This window comes from Tenebrio molitor, chromosome 1 (assembly GCF_963966145.1).
Source record: "Tenebrio molitor chromosome 1, icTenMoli1.1, whole genome shotgun sequence".
Taxonomy (NCBI): domain Eukaryota; kingdom Metazoa; phylum Arthropoda; class Insecta; order Coleoptera; family Tenebrionidae; genus Tenebrio; species Tenebrio molitor.
In genome coordinates this window covers 42741673-42758626 of record NC_091046.1, presented here as the reverse complement: position 1 = coordinate 42758626, position 16954 = coordinate 42741673, and the positions used below count along the sequence as shown (strand labels likewise).

Sequence of the window (16954 nt, the reverse complement as noted above, 5' to 3'; positions counted from 1 at the left end):
TTTGATCAAATAACTTTATGCGACTAATTGGACAGATAAAGGCCAAGCCAATAAAACTGATAGGAAGCTGTAACTCGTAGATCAGTTAATCTCGTCATAACCTTAGCTATCGCACCCTTAATTCCAGAAACAACCCATTAAAGTCCACCTCAGCGATCTTAATTCTCTACACAAATCAATAGAATTGGCTCCGGGGGTTATTTACAATTTTTCCCTTATCAATAAGTTCTCCGGATTAAAAGTTGCTGGAGGAGCAATTGATGATCTTTTCGTCCGCCTCCGCCACTCTAAATCAATAAACTAATGAAAGACTTTAGCAAGCGCGCATAATTGCTTTCTGTTGCAGCTCAAGATGCCAAACTACAAGGACAATAAGGACAATAACATTTAGGATTAAGGACTCGACGAAAGACCAGTCATGGCGAACACGGCGCACTTAGTACGCAGACAGAGCTCCCGCGACTTGAACCCCCAGCGATCCGTGGACCGCCTCGAGCTGAAGGAGATGAGGGGGCGCCTCGTCGTGGAGAACGGAAACACCACCAGTTACGGCACGGCGAACGCCGCCTTCGAAGACACCAGTCCCAACGCGAAGGTCAAGTCGGCTTGCAGCAGCAAGCGCGGTTCGCAGGATGGTAAAGCTATTTTTCGACCGGAGTGCGGCGAGGAGGAAAGGGAGTCCTGGGACAGCAAACTGACGTTCCTGCTGGCCACGGTGGGGTACGCCGTCGGGCTGGGAAATGTGTGGAGGTTTCCCTATTTGGCGCAGAAGAACGGCGGAGGGGCTTTCTTGATTCCCTACTTTGTGATGCTGGCCGTCGAGGGGATCCCCATCTTTTATCTGGAGCTGGCCATCGGCCAGAGGCTGCGCAAGGGGGCTATCGGGGTGTGGAATCAGGTGTCCCCATTTCTGTCCGGTGAGTGGGTGGTGGTGACCGTGACAGTTGCAGAAAGCCACGAAACAATGGTTAAGACACCAAAAATTATATTAACAACAGTTATATGCGTACGAATCAATCTGCGACTAGGCTGTTGTTTTTCATGACAATATCACAAATGCCGAAGTAAAGAACCACATGAGTACTGAAAAGAAAGTGTAATGCCGTGGTGGACTTTTTTTTGAAATCGTAAAATACGCCCTGAAGTTAGGCAACACGCATTTTCACCGTGTCTAAGAAAAGTTATAAAGCAAACATTTACCAGAAAAACAAGACACTTAATAAACACTTAACCTCAAAATTACAAGTCTCACCAAATTTTACACTAGACAGCGTTGCCGATGGTAATTATCGAGGAAAATACGACATTGGTGGTTTTTTGATTTTTGAATGGACCTTGAAGCTGTGAAAAAAGAATATTCTATTTTAAATTGTTCGAAAGTCTCTTGTAAAAAGAATATTTACAAAAATGAAACGATATTCATACGTCTAGCGTCTAGGATTTTTTTCTTGTCATTTGCTCATTCAGAAATCTCTTTTAGCTCGTTAAAAAATTTGAGAAAAGTACCTATTGAAATGCAATCAGCCGACAGAACCCAGATAACGCTCGGTTCTGTTGAAATATAATGAAATTAATTTTTTTGGTTAACTTTTTTCCACCGCGTGAAAGCTGAAGTGGCACTCTTAAAGACGGTGGACGTTCAGAAGAGATGCTTTTGATTTAAAATGATCTAACTTGTGTGAAAACCGACATGTGATGGTGGTTTGCTGGTCCAGGTATCGGGATAAGCAGCGCCGTCGTCTCCTTCAACGTGGCCCTCTACTACAACACCATAATAGCCTGGTGCCTGTTCTATTTCGTGCAAAGTTTCCAATCCCAACTGCCGTGGGCGGAGTGCCCCAAGGTGTACTTCCCCAACGGCTCCTACTCGCTGGAACCCGAATGTGTGGTGAGTATCGATCTCTCGCCGGCGGAGCCCCTCAAACCCCAGAACCCCGCAGGTCAGCAGTCCGACCCAGTACTTCTGGTACCGCACCACCCTCATGATCTCCGAAGACATCAACACCCCCGAAGCGTTCAACTGGAAGATCGCTTTGGCCCTGGTGGTCGCCTGGATCCTGGTGTACATGTGCATGATCAAGGGCATCGCCTCGTCGGGGAAGGTCGTCTACGTCACGGCGACCTTCCCCTACATCGTCCTGATCATCTTCTTCTTCCGCGGGATCACGCTGAAGGGCGCCTTCGACGGTATCAGGCACCTGTTCACGCCCTCCTGGCACACGATCTTGGATCCGGTGGTGTGGCTGGAGGCGGGCACGCAGATCTTCTTCTCGCTAGGACTTGCATTTGGAGGCCTTATCGCGTTCTCATCGTATAACCCCGTTAATAATAATTGTTATAGAGACGCCTTGATGGTGTCCATGACGAACTGTTTTACTTCGATGTTTGCAGGAATCGTAGTTTTCTCGATTATCGGCTTCAAAGCCACCATGGTCTATGACAAATGTTTAAGCGTGAGGAACACCACTATCTCAGGATTGCTGGGTAATGGCTTCGACGAAACTCGGCTACCTCCAGAGGGGACCGTCCTGCGGGTGCTCAACGCGGACGGATCCAACACAAGCGTGGTGATGCCTTTACTGCCAGAATGTGATTTACAGAAGGAACTCGACAACGTGAGTAGAACAGATTTACAATGACCGTTAACTCGTCAGACGGACGGATGAAAACACAATGGACGTTAACTAGCTAAAAAGCGATTTTTTTCTTTTACAAATCCAGATAAATTTCAACGAGTCATTGCTTTTCTTCTGGCTCGTGACGGTTTTGACAACTAAAAGCCGCCGTATTTCACCGGGTCTCCAGACAATTACCGCGGTTTCCTCCAAATAAAAATATTTAACTCTGGAACACTGCATAAAGAGAATTTACTGACCTACTCTGTTCATTACCGTGATTACAACGGAATTTATTTCGGACTCTCGAGATTTAAATCAACTAGATTGTTTCCTGCTACATCCAAAAACACGGCATTCAGCCCGGATTCATTTCTCATTAGGATATTATGTATTATCAAGTAACGATAAAATTTGTTGGAAAAACTTAATTCAAGCAAAACTATCCTAAAATCCCCTCTCTTTAATTATTACATTATTATTTGTTGAGTGTTTAATTTTTTATAAATATGCAAACTAATTATCTTGTCTTTGTGCCAATAATAACAATTCTAATTTTATCTTTTGGTTAATTCTGAAGTAGAAACAAAACATTTTGAATTAATGTTAAGCAATGGATGTTAGCCCATGTCGCTGTAATTGTTCCAACAGATTGCACCAAGAATTTAAATTAATTATCACGTTCCAGACTAGTTCTCGTTTTCGAACATGAATTGGTGTTAATGCTTAATTGATTTTTTAAGACCGTAAAGTAAACTTTTCCATTAATCACAGCTAGACTTAATCACTTTGTGCTTTAATACGATGGCGAAATCAAAGTACTTGTCTCACATTTACGGGGTTCGTACCTAATTTCCACATTTACGTAACAAGCTCTCACATTCCTGCATTGCAGAACTTTTTTGAATTATTTTACACATTACTTACACTCTCGATGATCTGCCAAGCAAATTTTAGTGCAAAAAGTGTTTATGGATTAATTTAAAGCAAGATCACCTGATATTCTACTTATTCGGGAAATTCAAGTGAAAATTGTTTTCCATAATAAACTTCCAGGGCACACATTTTTAAACTCTGCGGCAGCTTCAGATCTATACTTCGTTCAATTATTTGTATAGTAAACGAATCACGTGACTTGCGCCTCTTCGATATTGAACAAGACAAATAAGACAAAGACAGAGAGCGCATACAAACAAGTCATTTCAGTGAAACGTTCCGTGCTACAGTCCATTTTTTTTTATTATAGTCCGATGAGCTTAGTCCGAATCAAGAAGTCGACATGACCTGCGTCGGCTTTCGACATTTGACAGCAGTGCATATTTGAAAATTTATATTGGCATCTTGAGACAAATATTACAAATTTCAATTTTTGAGATTTTGAGTTGTGTTCTTTCGTGCCTTCATGATTTTTCTGCAAATTAATTCCTCCGTTTTCATTTGGTTTTTCAAAAAACAGTTCTTTTCAGAACTCTTTTGATAACTATTTATCAACTAATAGGTAAAATATCTTAAAAGTTGTTGAAAACAACACTAAACAACCAGGTTTGGACTATCTTTTTTTCTCCTAGATTTTGTTACGTCCATGCCACGTAAATCAATGCCCTGACACGCTAATAAGAAATTAATGTACTGTTGGGGACACGGAAAACTGGGCAGATGTGTAATTCAGTTGTCAAAATTTCTAAACCATACCTTAGCTACTCATAACCAAGTTGACAGTTTTTTTGCAAACATCAATCATAATGACGGTAAAGGTGCATTTACATTGACACTTTTTGAAATGACAATAACAGACTGCCCAGGATTCCATGTTCCTCATTGTATTTTACACTGGAACTAGATAATAATGGTCCGCTTCTGCCAGTGGCTGCTGTTCAAGAAAGAGTTGCGTAGCTTTTCCTTGGCATCATATGGCGGAAATTTCAAGCAAAATTAAACAAAATTATCACAAATGTAGTTAAAACCTAACCTAAAAATTTGACGTCCCTATTGGAATAAACATACAACTCGCGTCTTGCTCTAATCGCACACATTATGTTGAAAAGGGATAGCAATATAACAGTTGCTCTACTTATTCATTGATCCATCGGACTATAATTAAAAAATGGACTTTAGATCGTGCAATACAATTTTTTTACAAAAGCGATCGAGGAACAGTTACACGATTAAGGAAGATAAGACTATTTGAAAATCATTTAATAACTGTCAAAATCGTTATATCCAAGTTTTTATGAATTGCAAATTTCATACAGTACGAGTATGTTACGCCACTGAAGTTTCTTAAACGAGTCGCAACGAGGGGCGGAACAGGGACTGCGTAGTGTGCACGTGACTATTATATTGCTTAAGTGAATGGAGTATAAAGAAATGTATTCCACCGTAATACAAAGGCTAAACACCAGAATTAAACAATATTTTTCAACTTTATCGCACACTAAAAGAATATGAGCAAGATATTGTTGCGAGGGGCGGAAAGATTGTTAGTGTTAAAAGCTTGCAAGATGGCAAATTAGTAAGAAAATAAATAACGGCCGTTAAAGTTTACAGTTTCAAACTTGTTATCTGCAACGAACACAATGTCTTGGCTTGAGATATAGTTCAAGTAGTTACGTAGGTAGGTTTACCAACCTATCTCCAACTTGTTGGAAGAACTATAAAAGGTTTTTATTTGCATAGTAATGTGGTCTGATAAAACCAATTTCTCAAAAAATGTTTTTATTTTTGTTTGTTATTTGAGCATTCAATTGATTACACAACTTGTCTTTCACCTTGAGGAAGAGCAAGAAATTACAAAAAATATTTCTGGTCATAAAAAAATAGAATAAAACATCGAGTGTTCAATTGAACAGTTCATCAAGCAGCCTTTGAATTTTTCACAACATTGTGAAGTATGTTTAAGAAAATCAATGACAAAAGTTAGGTTAGGATTACGTTAAGAAGGGACATTTTGGCTAAATTTATTTTATATGTAATGTGAGTGCCAGGTTATCAAAAAGGTTTATAATTAGAGCAAGACATGTCTCTGGCTACATGTTTGATTGATAACATTGAATACAAAACCTCTGTGTAATCACTGTAATCTGTAAAATTTTAGGTTAGAAATTATTTTTTATGTTAAAAGCATTAAATGCACATCAAGACATTATTTGCATCTACGTTGTCAACAAGCATTTGCAAAGATTGAATCTTTTTGGATAATCTGGTGGCTTCAATTCCCCCGCTGCTGTCACAAGGTTGGGATAAATATGTAAATTCTTGTGTAACATTGTGTGCATTGTTCCAACATTTCTTAATAATTTGCTGACTCAATTGTGGGATAGATGTTTTTGGTGCATTCATTAAATTGAAATAATTTAATTTAATTAAAAAAAATTTTGCATTGTAAATCAAAAATGTTCTCTAATTATATTATCAATACAATTTTTACCTCCCTTAAAAAAATAAATAAAAAAATAAAACAACTCAAAAAACTGACGTTAAACTCGCAAAACACAACTGACATCTGTTGAAGCGTGTTCCATTTTTCGCTCTTTTTTCATCAAAAAATCATAGCCAACTTGATGAACTGTTCATTTGAATACCCGTTATATTTAACTTATTTTTTATTTTCTGTTTTATTGTTGATGATAAAATAGCTATTTATGTAACCAGTTAGGAAATGCGTTATTTTGTGTAACGAGTGGAATATTTGCGGGACGAGCGCAGCGAGATCCCGCAAAATCACACGAGTTACACAAAATTGCATTTCCTAACGTGTTACATACAAGATTTTTTCTAATTTTGACAAAAAAAAAGTTTCTTCAAACGTTAAACGAAGTAATGAATTTCATTAATAATAAATTATTATTGTGTTAAAATATCAAGTGGGTAAGTAGGCACGGTTATTTTGCTTAAAAGCAAAAAATATGACAGTGTCAAATTGATGATACAATAAATTTTTCCTAACCGGTTAGGAAAGATTTTACTTTTCGTAACCAGTTACGAAAAGTGTGACGTTTCCAAACGTCAATTAATTTTGAAAAGTGTCACTTTATATGTCAAAATTAGAAATAGTATATTTCAAACCAAGGTAAGAAAGTGCTTTATTGCAGACCGCAGGCAAAGATTATAAACCGAGCCGTAGGCGAGGTTTGTAAGTGGCCAAGGTCTGCAAGGGCACTTTCTTAACAAGGTTTGAATACTATTTTTTTCCCTACCGACACAACTTCGTTGAAAAAAGTCAAAAAAAGATGGTTATATTCCTGATTAAAACGAAAATTTTGAGAATTGAATAGTAGGCTGGGTTATTTGTTTAATTAACTTGTCATCGCATTTAAAGATTTGACGTTTGTTTGAAAATTTGATATAAACAGGGTAAAGTAATCTACCTACCTAGCTTATCTGTTTATTTTCCAGATTATATGATTGATCTACCAACTTGCTTTATTGAATTGGATTTCATTTATCAATAACTTATTTCACTTTTGACATTTGTATTTTGGTACAGTTTTACCATAAACATTTCATGATTAACTTTCTTACCTTAGCGAGAAAGTTGAATTTTCTCACCTCAAATGAGGTGTCCACAGCCTACATTTCTAACCGGTAGGGAAAAAAATTAATTTATTGTTAGATAGTTACAGCAAATTGGTGAATAACCTGATTTGACCCGGCGCATCCACCAGAATTGCAAATTTACGAAATGAAATTCACTTTGTTTATTGAAATATAAACAATTTAACTTAACATATAACATTGCAACCCAAACAACCCCGCAATACTCCTCAAACGTGTCATTACATAATCATCTCGTCTTAAACTTAACACCTTAATACACACAACAACTTCCAAGTTTGTTTTGGGCTTCGACTTAAACAACGAGGACAAACTTAGCTTCCGACTTGTTAGCCAAATCCCGTCGAAAACGCTGACCCCAAATTTAAATGAATATTTACGAATCGTGTCCCTTTCGACCTGCTGACGCGATGGATCTCAAGATTTAGATTAAATTTTGTCTAGTCCACCTCACAGACGATTCTCGGGATTTGTTGATATTAAACACAATATTGATTCATCGCGAAACAGACAACTTCAGACCGTTCGAGTCCAAACTTGCAAAAAAACTGCTGCAGAATGTGATATCTCCCGTTTGTCCGCGCAATATATCACGCGACAAAAAGCTCAAGATGTTTGCAATAAATTTTACATTTTTATCCCGACCGCAAAAAATTCACAACGACAGAATTTAAAGTTGGTGTAAAAACATTCTATCAATAACAGGAGGGGCATTGTTTACAAAATAAATGTTCCTGAGGGGTGGCAGTAGGGGTGGGAGGGCACAGGTAAGCCGAGCGAATTAAAACATCCACACTGTTGATGCTGTGGCGATGGTGTTACATTGTCTTGTAGGGTTTCTATAGCAACAATAATCTTATGGATTATAAAGCGAATTTTGTACAGGGTTCTCAGTGACGTCCAACCGCAAACGTCAAGATTTTAACTGTGCCAAGGCACAGAACAAAGGAGTAGAATCAGTGTCTACTCAAGTGGACAAGTCCAAACTTGCCCCGACAAGATCCTTTCAAGTGATTGAATTAAAGAAGTGTTAGCACAAACTGTAATTTCGCTCTTCCTCCTCGTTCGCGGCCTTCATACAAAATCAGAGCCTTGTGGTGTGAGGAAATATAAGAGTATTAAACTTATTGCGACTGCAGAACCCTTACGCTGTAAATTATATATCAAAAGGAATTATCACTGTTCAACACAACTGAGGAAAGATCGGCGCGGTTTCCTCACAGGAGGTGTCTAATACCTGTTCAGGTTGCGTTCAGATACCCCCAACAATAAGTTTAAATTCCCTACTTTGTGGACTAAAATGCTCCGTTCTAGAAGCTGTTCTCGGTTGGCTTTTAGCATAATTAGGTGTTCTTTTAACGCTGAAAAAAATTTCTTACGATGTGAAAGTAATTTCGGTGTGATTGCAATTAAGATAAAACGCTCCGCATGGCGAAGAGGAAATCAAAAGGGGTATTGATTTTATTGAAAGTAACTCTTTAGTAATCCGCTTTGTAATGAAGCGGTCACAATGTAATCCCTGGTAACGTCACCCAACAACACCATTTTTTTTATCTCATTGATTTATTCACGTGCCAGGTTGCTTTCAGAATGTGCAGACATTTGACAGCAAATTTGAACGAATCCAGCTCGCAGAGATTATTGCAGCATTTGTGTTGTTGTTCATTGGTTGAATTAATCCATTTGATTTATTTTTACGAAAATCCGTCGCCAGACAACCCCCTTCACAATTTTAAATGACATCCTATGATTTTAATGACTTATTATCTTTTTTAGTATTTCTGCGTAAAAGTGATAAGTTGCAAAGGAAGGTAAAGCTGGATATGGACGCCGTAAATGTCCAGCCTTAGCTTCCAAATGTATTGTGTGTTGCATTTTTAATTTAGTCGGGTTCATTATCACTCGTGAAATACCCTGTATAATTGTCATAAAAAATATATACAGGGTATTTCACGAGTGATAATGAGGCCGACGGAATTGAAAATGCAACCCACACTACATTTCCGAAAAAAGCTGGCTACTGATATTAAAATATCCGGCTTTTTTTGAAAATGTATTGTGGGTTGCATTTTTAATTTCGTCGGACTCATCATCACTCCTGAAATACCAGGGTATTCAGGATTATTCACGTAAGATGACGAACCTGGCCAGGTAAAAATGGAACCCAAAATACATTTTACAAAGCATACGATTTGTTATAAAAAAATTAAATCAAGAATCCAAGAAGATATTCTATTAGTTTGAAAGGTATAGTGATTTTTTTTCAATAAACAATTGTCACTTGTAAATGTAATTAAGTAAAGAACCACACTGTACCACCCTAAAATGTGCGCATATGCACCAAATCATAGTTGAGGTTATGTTCACATCACTTCCCGTACCTTTATTCCGTGAATTCATTTTCAAAACAAATTTAATGAGAATCAGCAGAAATCTTTTTCAAATTTGAAATAAACTCACGTTCGTCAGAGCGCAGGCTCAGTTAAATTAAAAAAATGTTGACATTCAGTGCGACTAATCGTATTATCATGAAAATTACTGTTCGGCTCATACCAACATGACAATGTTTTGACAAATGTTTATTAAAAAATTTCAATAATATCGAATGATCAAAAACTCTTTGGATCGCGATAGCCATGAAAAGTAAAAACTATCTAAAGTCCATTCACGTTGGATTTTCTTCTCAAGGTCAAATAATTTAATTTTTTGGCTTTGTAATTATGTTTTGTAAATAGTGACATGCAGCTAACCAACATAATGCAATTTAGCAATGCTCAATCCAACCTGTACGGTGTTTACCTGCATGTCACTATTTACAAAACATAATTACAGAGCCAAAAACTTTAATTATTTGAAAGGAAAATCCAACGAGAATGGACATTATAGAATTATTTACTTCTACTGCTCATAGTTTTTATGTGGACTGCAAAGTAGCGCTAATCTCTCTCGAAACTCATTTAAACATAGACGAGGCGGATAAACTCAATTAAAAATAATTGAAAGAAATAATTGCATAGATACCTTGTTAATTCCACGGTAACTTTGATCCTGATCTAAACACTTTTTGATAATACGATATACGGGGTCATTATAAATGTTTGTAACAACTAGTGGGCGTAGCGGCGCACTTAAAGCATTGCGCACAGCCACCTACGATGGTACAATCATTTATAATGATCCTGTATCTGTCATTTATGTCATTGCATTTTCCGTTCAGAACGAGAGAGAACCGACATGATCCTACTTACCCATTACGTTTGTGACTTTAATTGCTTATTGTTGTTATTAAATCATATTTTGTTGAAAAAGGTATTTTTCTGTCAGAATTTGACATTCATTACTCATTAGGCTGACGGTAAAAGCTATCTATGTTTTATGTGCATTATGATAATGTAATAGGGATCGAGATAGCTTTATAAATCGAATTGGGGGTTGCATTTTTACCTGGTCAGGCTCGTTACCGTAAGTGAATAATGCTGTTTATCCGAGAAAATACAAAGTGTTCCAAAATGATTGTGGTGTCCTGGTATCGTAGTAGGTTTTGACAATTTGAGTGTTTTGAATTTTGACGCCTACTGGAAAAGTGAGGTTAACCTCCTTGGATAGTGGATACCAACTATAGTTCATTTTTTAATGCTGTAGAAAAAGTCAGGCAGCCAAATATACACTTTACACTAGATTGCTATTTCAATTTTGTAAATTACTTCAATCCATGATGCCATATGCCACAATAAATGCATTAATGTCAAATCGTGTCACTGTCAATTAGGTATTAATTTAAAGGCTAGTTTGGTCAAGGGTTTTTATACTTAATTATCGATGGGCTGCACAGAACAAATTATGTTCAACGAAAAAGTAAGTCGCCCTTATTCGTATTCGAAAAAACATGATTTTGAACATTTACAAACATGTCTATGATGAACATGCGGAACTTAAGGTTAGGGATACGGTTAAACTAAAGAAGAGCAGATGTGGGAATTGAATGTGCGTATTGAAGTGACCGTGGAACCACTGATTATACACCTTGGAGAGTCTGATGACGATTCGGATTAACCGGAAGAATTCGAAGATGAGAGTTGATTTTTTAAATCCATAATATGTCTGAGTTATCGTTATTTATTGTTTCTATTTACTAACTTACTGCTTTTTTATTCATGAATTCTACATTAAACACATTATTAAACACGTTTTCTCATTTCAATTAAATTTTTTTATCGAATGTCAGAACCTTGTCAGACTGACGGAGATTTTGACAAACAGAATTTTTAGCGGCATCGTGGATCCATATCAATTATAAATGAATTTAAGGTATCTAGGCAGCCTTGATGATTGTATATTGGGTTGCCTGACTTTTTCTACAGCATTAAAAAATGAACTATATCAAGCACGGCCTCCTTGATTTATAAGAGACTCGTCTCTTATCCGGCCTGTCGCATTCGATAAATGTCTGTTTTTGAAAATTCCCCATAGAGAAAATAAAATACTATAGAATGAAAAGTCCTTAATAAATTTTTGGAAAATCGTTTAGCGCACCCTCACCACACCGCAAGAGGGCGCAAATGTTTTAAAGTCAAAGTGGCAAGTGTGAGTTTTTTAGAGTTTGTAAAAAATGTTAATAAGATTCATAATATTTTCAAAATTATATTCAGTAACATAATTTCGGCCGATAATATTAAAAGCAAAATTTTAACGGTAATTCAAACAAAAGTACAGTGGCGAGCACGGAATTTCGCACACATTGGACATTTCACTGACTTAATTTTATTAAAATGAGATACTGGCGACAGTTGCGTGACAGTTTAGGTGAAACATCAGTTATGATCACATATATCATGCGTATCCCACCTCATTATTGATTATAATGACAATAAAGCTTAGACTAGATAGTTTTTTTTTAATGACGTACAAATTGGCGTGCGAAATTCCGTGCTCCCCACTGTACCTAATGTTAATTTTTCGTTCGCTTAAAAATAAAATTGAAGATGAAATTACTGGTAAAATAATTCATTTAACCACATTTACATTAAGGGGTAAAATTTAATTTTAAGTGGTCAGATACGAGAACGGTAACATTTAGGAATAATATTTATAAAAATGAAGCACAACTGTATCAAAAACGGTTGAAAATAAAATATCGAAAGTATTGCTGGCGTTTTAATTTGTTGTGAAAATTTGTGATGATAAAAAAAATCAAAGGAAAGGTAAACTCATCCAGTAGGCTGTGATTTTGCACCCTCGCCAGGATAAGAGATGGCGGTATACGCTTTGTGCCCAAAAAATGTATAGGGAGTTTGCGTTCTATATGTTCTTATTTTGTCTATGAAATTCCCCCAAGGTTGGTAGAACTGACTAATTTGTATAATAGGTTGCCTCGTTGCCATTTAAAGCAATAGTCTGAATTTTTTCCCCCCGCAAAAGTTACTCGTGACGTCACAGTGTACTAAACTTTTACAACAGAGTCTGTCGATCATGCATTAGGTGTTCCATCGCTAGAATAAAGCCCAAAAAGCCACCCAATAAACCCCACGGAGCTTATAAACCTTGGGTTCTATTCGAACACCCAAAATTTCTGGGTTGATTTTACGTCACGAGTTACTTTCCCCCCCGCCCCGCAATTTTCAACGAGGCAACCTATTATACAAATTAGTCAGTTCTACCAACCTTGAATTCCCCGTATAGTATGTCCATCTAGCGACTTTAATGTGACCCATATATTAGTATATGCAACTAAAAATACGTATGAATAATGACATTTTGTATAATAAATTGTCAATTTGAAAAACTAAGTGCAGTCGAAACTTTAAAAAAATGCCACAAACAAAGAACAAATGTTGTATTAGTTCACGACATAAAGTTAACATTTCTTATCATAATCTACCCAATGATATCACTTTAAATGCAGTATAGAAGATAGGACTGAGAGATCATACTGGTAATATCATGAGTGCCACAGAATATGCAAGTAGTAAAATGTTACCAAAATTCCAAAATTTAAGGACAAATGTAAATATTTCAGTCACCTTGCAAGATAGTTCCCTGGAAAAACTAGAAAAATTGTCTTCCTTTACTTATTTGCCAAGAACCAATTTTCAAATTGAGACGGCGGCAACAGCTTTTTTATGTGGCTACTTAATTATGAAAATAACGGAGGCAGTCCATGGATGTGATTATTGCTTGTCACATTTACAAGATTCAAATTCGAAAAAGAAAATCCCTTTACTGGAATTAATTTATTACTAAGATAGAGGAAGGCTAAGTTACCCCAATGATCAATTTGTGGGTCTAGTATAGTTTGGGAATGAGAAATTGGAATTTTAGCTTCTTCACTTGCAATGGGTTTTGGGAAGGTTAAACATTATAGATAATAATGAAGATTTACGGCTATGAGCAGTTCATTCCAGGAGGGACAAACAATCTGCAGTTTGCCGATATTCCGCATCCCTTTTTAGTAACTAGCAGGTAGATAAACTTACACTATCGTAAATCTTCATTATTATAATCTTTACAATCTACCCATTGCAAGTGAAGAAGCTAAAATTCCAATTTCTCGTTCGCAAACTATACAATTTACAATAATTTCAATAATAGTAGAAATTCTACCAAGCATTCCAAAGGAAAATATAAATTTTGTTTTGAAGAATATCTTGGCCTCAATCTTTCGGGAAATACACTAATTCATTGTCCTGTTCATGGTAAAATGTGAGTGAGACACTTATTTAAAAATTAGAACTTTCTGTCATTGTAAATTTTTGTAACTTGCACTCACAGACAAATAAAAAAATATATAAAAAAGAAAATTGTTGAAATTAAATTTACCGTTCATAAAAAATCTTTTTGATATGAGATTTTGAAAAGGTGTCAGATGTATGTGTGCGTTAAAACTGTTGAAAAATGTTGAAAACACGTCTATAAAACGATAATTTCCTGCAAGGCAGGCAACCAGTACAACACATAAGCCCCGTATTGTGGCGCACCCTATAAAACAAAAATAATGCCTAGAACTACGAATGCGGCAGGCCGGATAAGAGACGAGTCTCTTATGAATCTAGGAGGCCGTGATATCAAGAACCATCAAAATGAGAGATATAAGAGAGGTTAGGTTTATTAACCAAACAATATTATTTAAATCAATTTGTAATGGTTTTAAACCAATTACAACTCCTTAGAATAATAAAATGTTTTGACTAATTTACGTTGGGTAAACCTAAGGCATCATTTCACTTTCTTATGAATTTTTGAATATTGACAACAGGCAATTTTAATAGATCCCATCGTGAAGAGCACGAAATACATTTGATTTCTTTTGAAATCAATTCGCGACGGACGCAAGCCCAACAAATCGTAGGTACTTACGTAAATCTTGGTACCACTTTGCAAACTCGGCGAATCTTTTCCCAACTACGAAACTCGGCTCTGTTTATTAAATTATTTCAATTGTTTTCTCCTCTTTCCTCTCTTTAATTAATTTAGCGAAACTGGTGCGAAATTACAAGTCCCGAACTCGTCGTGTTGTTTACCTGGAGACAATCGACTGGCAGCAGAAACTCCCTCGAGTTTTCACATTACCGTGTCAGTTTGAAACCGCCCACCGCGTCCATCCTTCACACCCAACAACTCCACGTGTCTGTCTCGCATCTCCATTATCGAGCAGACGCAATAATTGTTCGTTTCTGTTTCAGTCGGCCTCCGGCACGGGATTGGCTTTCATAATATTTACAGAAGCAATAAACCAGTTCCCCGGCGCTCAGTTCTGGTCCGTGTTGTTCTTCCTGATGCTGTTCACGTTGGGAATCGACTCGCAGTTTGGCACGTTGGAAGGCGTCGTCACGTCCATCGTCGATCTGAAGGTGTTCCCCAATTTGCCCAAAGAGATTCTGACCGGAGGGATTTGTCTGACTTGTTGCACTATTTCGATGGCGTTCGCGCACGGATCCGGAAGCTACATATTTGTGCTTTTTGACAATTACAGTGGAAACTTTCCGCTGCTGATCATCGCGCTTTTTGAATGCATCGGGGTGGCGTACGTCTACGGACTCAAAAGGTAATTGGAATGGATCTCTCCTCTTTTGCGTCCATCCGACCCGACACGAGAACTGACTGATGCTTTCGTTTGAGAAAAGAGAGTTGCGATCACTTTGTGCAAATCGAATTTTGTGCAGATTCGCCGACGACATCGAGATGATGACGGGACAGCGTCCAGGCCTCTACTGGTTGATCTGCTGGAAGTACTTGTCCCCCCTGGCGATGATCTCCATCTTGGTGGCCAGCTTCGTCGAGATCGCAGTGGACGGCTCGGGATACGCCGCGTGGGTGCCATCTAAAGGCGACACGGTGAAGCACGAATGGCCCACTTGGTCCGTGGTCCTCATCTTGGTCCTCGTCTTCAGCTCCATCGCTTGGATCCCGGGCGCGGCCATCGCCAGGTACGACCTCCACGTCTTCGGCTTGACCTGACCCAGCTTTTCAGACTCTTCGGGGTGGTGATCATCGACGACAATGAGAAAGCGTGGTTCCCCGCCGACGACCTCAAGGACTTCCACGGAATAATGCCCCACGAGGTCTCCAAAGCGGAGACTCTTCTCTTTTGCATCCGCGCTGACGGCACCGAAGGTCTCTGTTGCCCCACCAGCATCGCCGCGGACGAGGAGGACATCGACTAGGCGAACATCTGGCACTAGTACAGTCGTAGAACTTCATATCCATGAATCTTTCATATCACGTGTTTGTATACTCATAGAAATGTTCTTCGACGGAGGGCGCCCCGATTGGCCCCTAATAACATGCATGTCAGGATTTTGGGGGGCCGCTCCGCCGGGGACGTAGATCGTACTGGTCCGATTTATTTTTTAACAACTTTTGACAACCTCAGCCGAAAACGACAATAAAATTAGAAGAGGACAATAAACAAAAAATAAGATTTAGATGATTTTTACGAAAAAAAAAACGACGTGTTCACTATCAAATCTGCTTTTGATTTCTTCAAGACTAAAATGTGATATATTTGCACAAATTTTGTTTTCCTCAAGCAGCGAACGGCAGACTCGTTTTTGCTCATTGCTTTGTCGTTGCAGCCAGGGTCGGCTTTACAAGATTTTTGTCTTGGTAAAGTGAATCATCCATATCTGAAATCTAGCCCAGAAACATATCCATCTCGCATATCCTCAGTGAACTGGTATCAGATCCACGCCATCTAGAGTCTGTCCTAAATATAGTCAATTTAAAATTTATAATTAGACAATAATAGCTCGTAAGAGTGTCGATGTCTAGCTTAGCAGTTAATGTACTTAGTTAATTCGTTGCTCTCTGTTGTTAACTAGCGCGAGCCGGGCGGGTAGTCCTGTAAATGGGAGTAAAACCCTCTGACGGGCTGTCATTCAAGGCCGAGATAATGTATGACAATAATGAAACTTATGATGCCAAAATATCTATGTTATGACAAATAAAAAATTTATTTATTGCTATGCCGCTAGTCCTTGTTGAATACGTAATCATACTGTATAAATGTATAAAAGTATTGTAAATACCAAGTCTGTTACAATGTGGAAAATAAAAATATCAACAATGAATCAAGCAACAAACCTCTTCCAAGTCATTTCGTTTTTGACACGAGCCTGTCCAAATCGTTGTGATTGTGTTCCTCGCTATGCATAACAGGGCGCCCACTTTGAAAGAGCAACTAGAACGACAACCCCCTCTGAGGGTCCAAGCGGATACCGAAATACCCATTGTAACGTTATTGGCAGGTAATCACCAAGTCAAGGAGTTTGACAGCGAAGTTAACGATT

General features: G+C 37.9%; 1 protein-coding gene across 2 annotated transcripts in view; it reads left to right on the top strand.

Moving 5' to 3' along the window:
* LOC138132726 (sodium-dependent neutral amino acid transporter B(0)AT3) overlaps positions 1 to 16954 on the top strand; it is a 71679-nt gene that overhangs the window by 54376 nt on the left and 349 nt on the right. For both annotated transcript variants that reach the window (XM_069050344.1, XM_069050335.1), the window contains exons 2-7: positions 347 to 917; positions 1716 to 1888; positions 1941 to 2615; positions 14849 to 15210; positions 15329 to 15592; positions 15637 to 16912. In XM_069050344.1, the coding sequence (XP_068906445.1) occupies positions 419 to 917; positions 1716 to 1888; positions 1941 to 2615; positions 14849 to 15210; positions 15329 to 15592; positions 15637 to 15829 (2166 nt within the window). In that variant the 5' untranslated portion in view covers positions 347 to 418 and the 3' untranslated portion in view covers positions 15830 to 16912. The remainder of the gene's footprint in view (positions 1 to 346; positions 918 to 1715; positions 1889 to 1940; positions 2616 to 14848; positions 15211 to 15328; positions 15593 to 15636; positions 16913 to 16954) is intronic.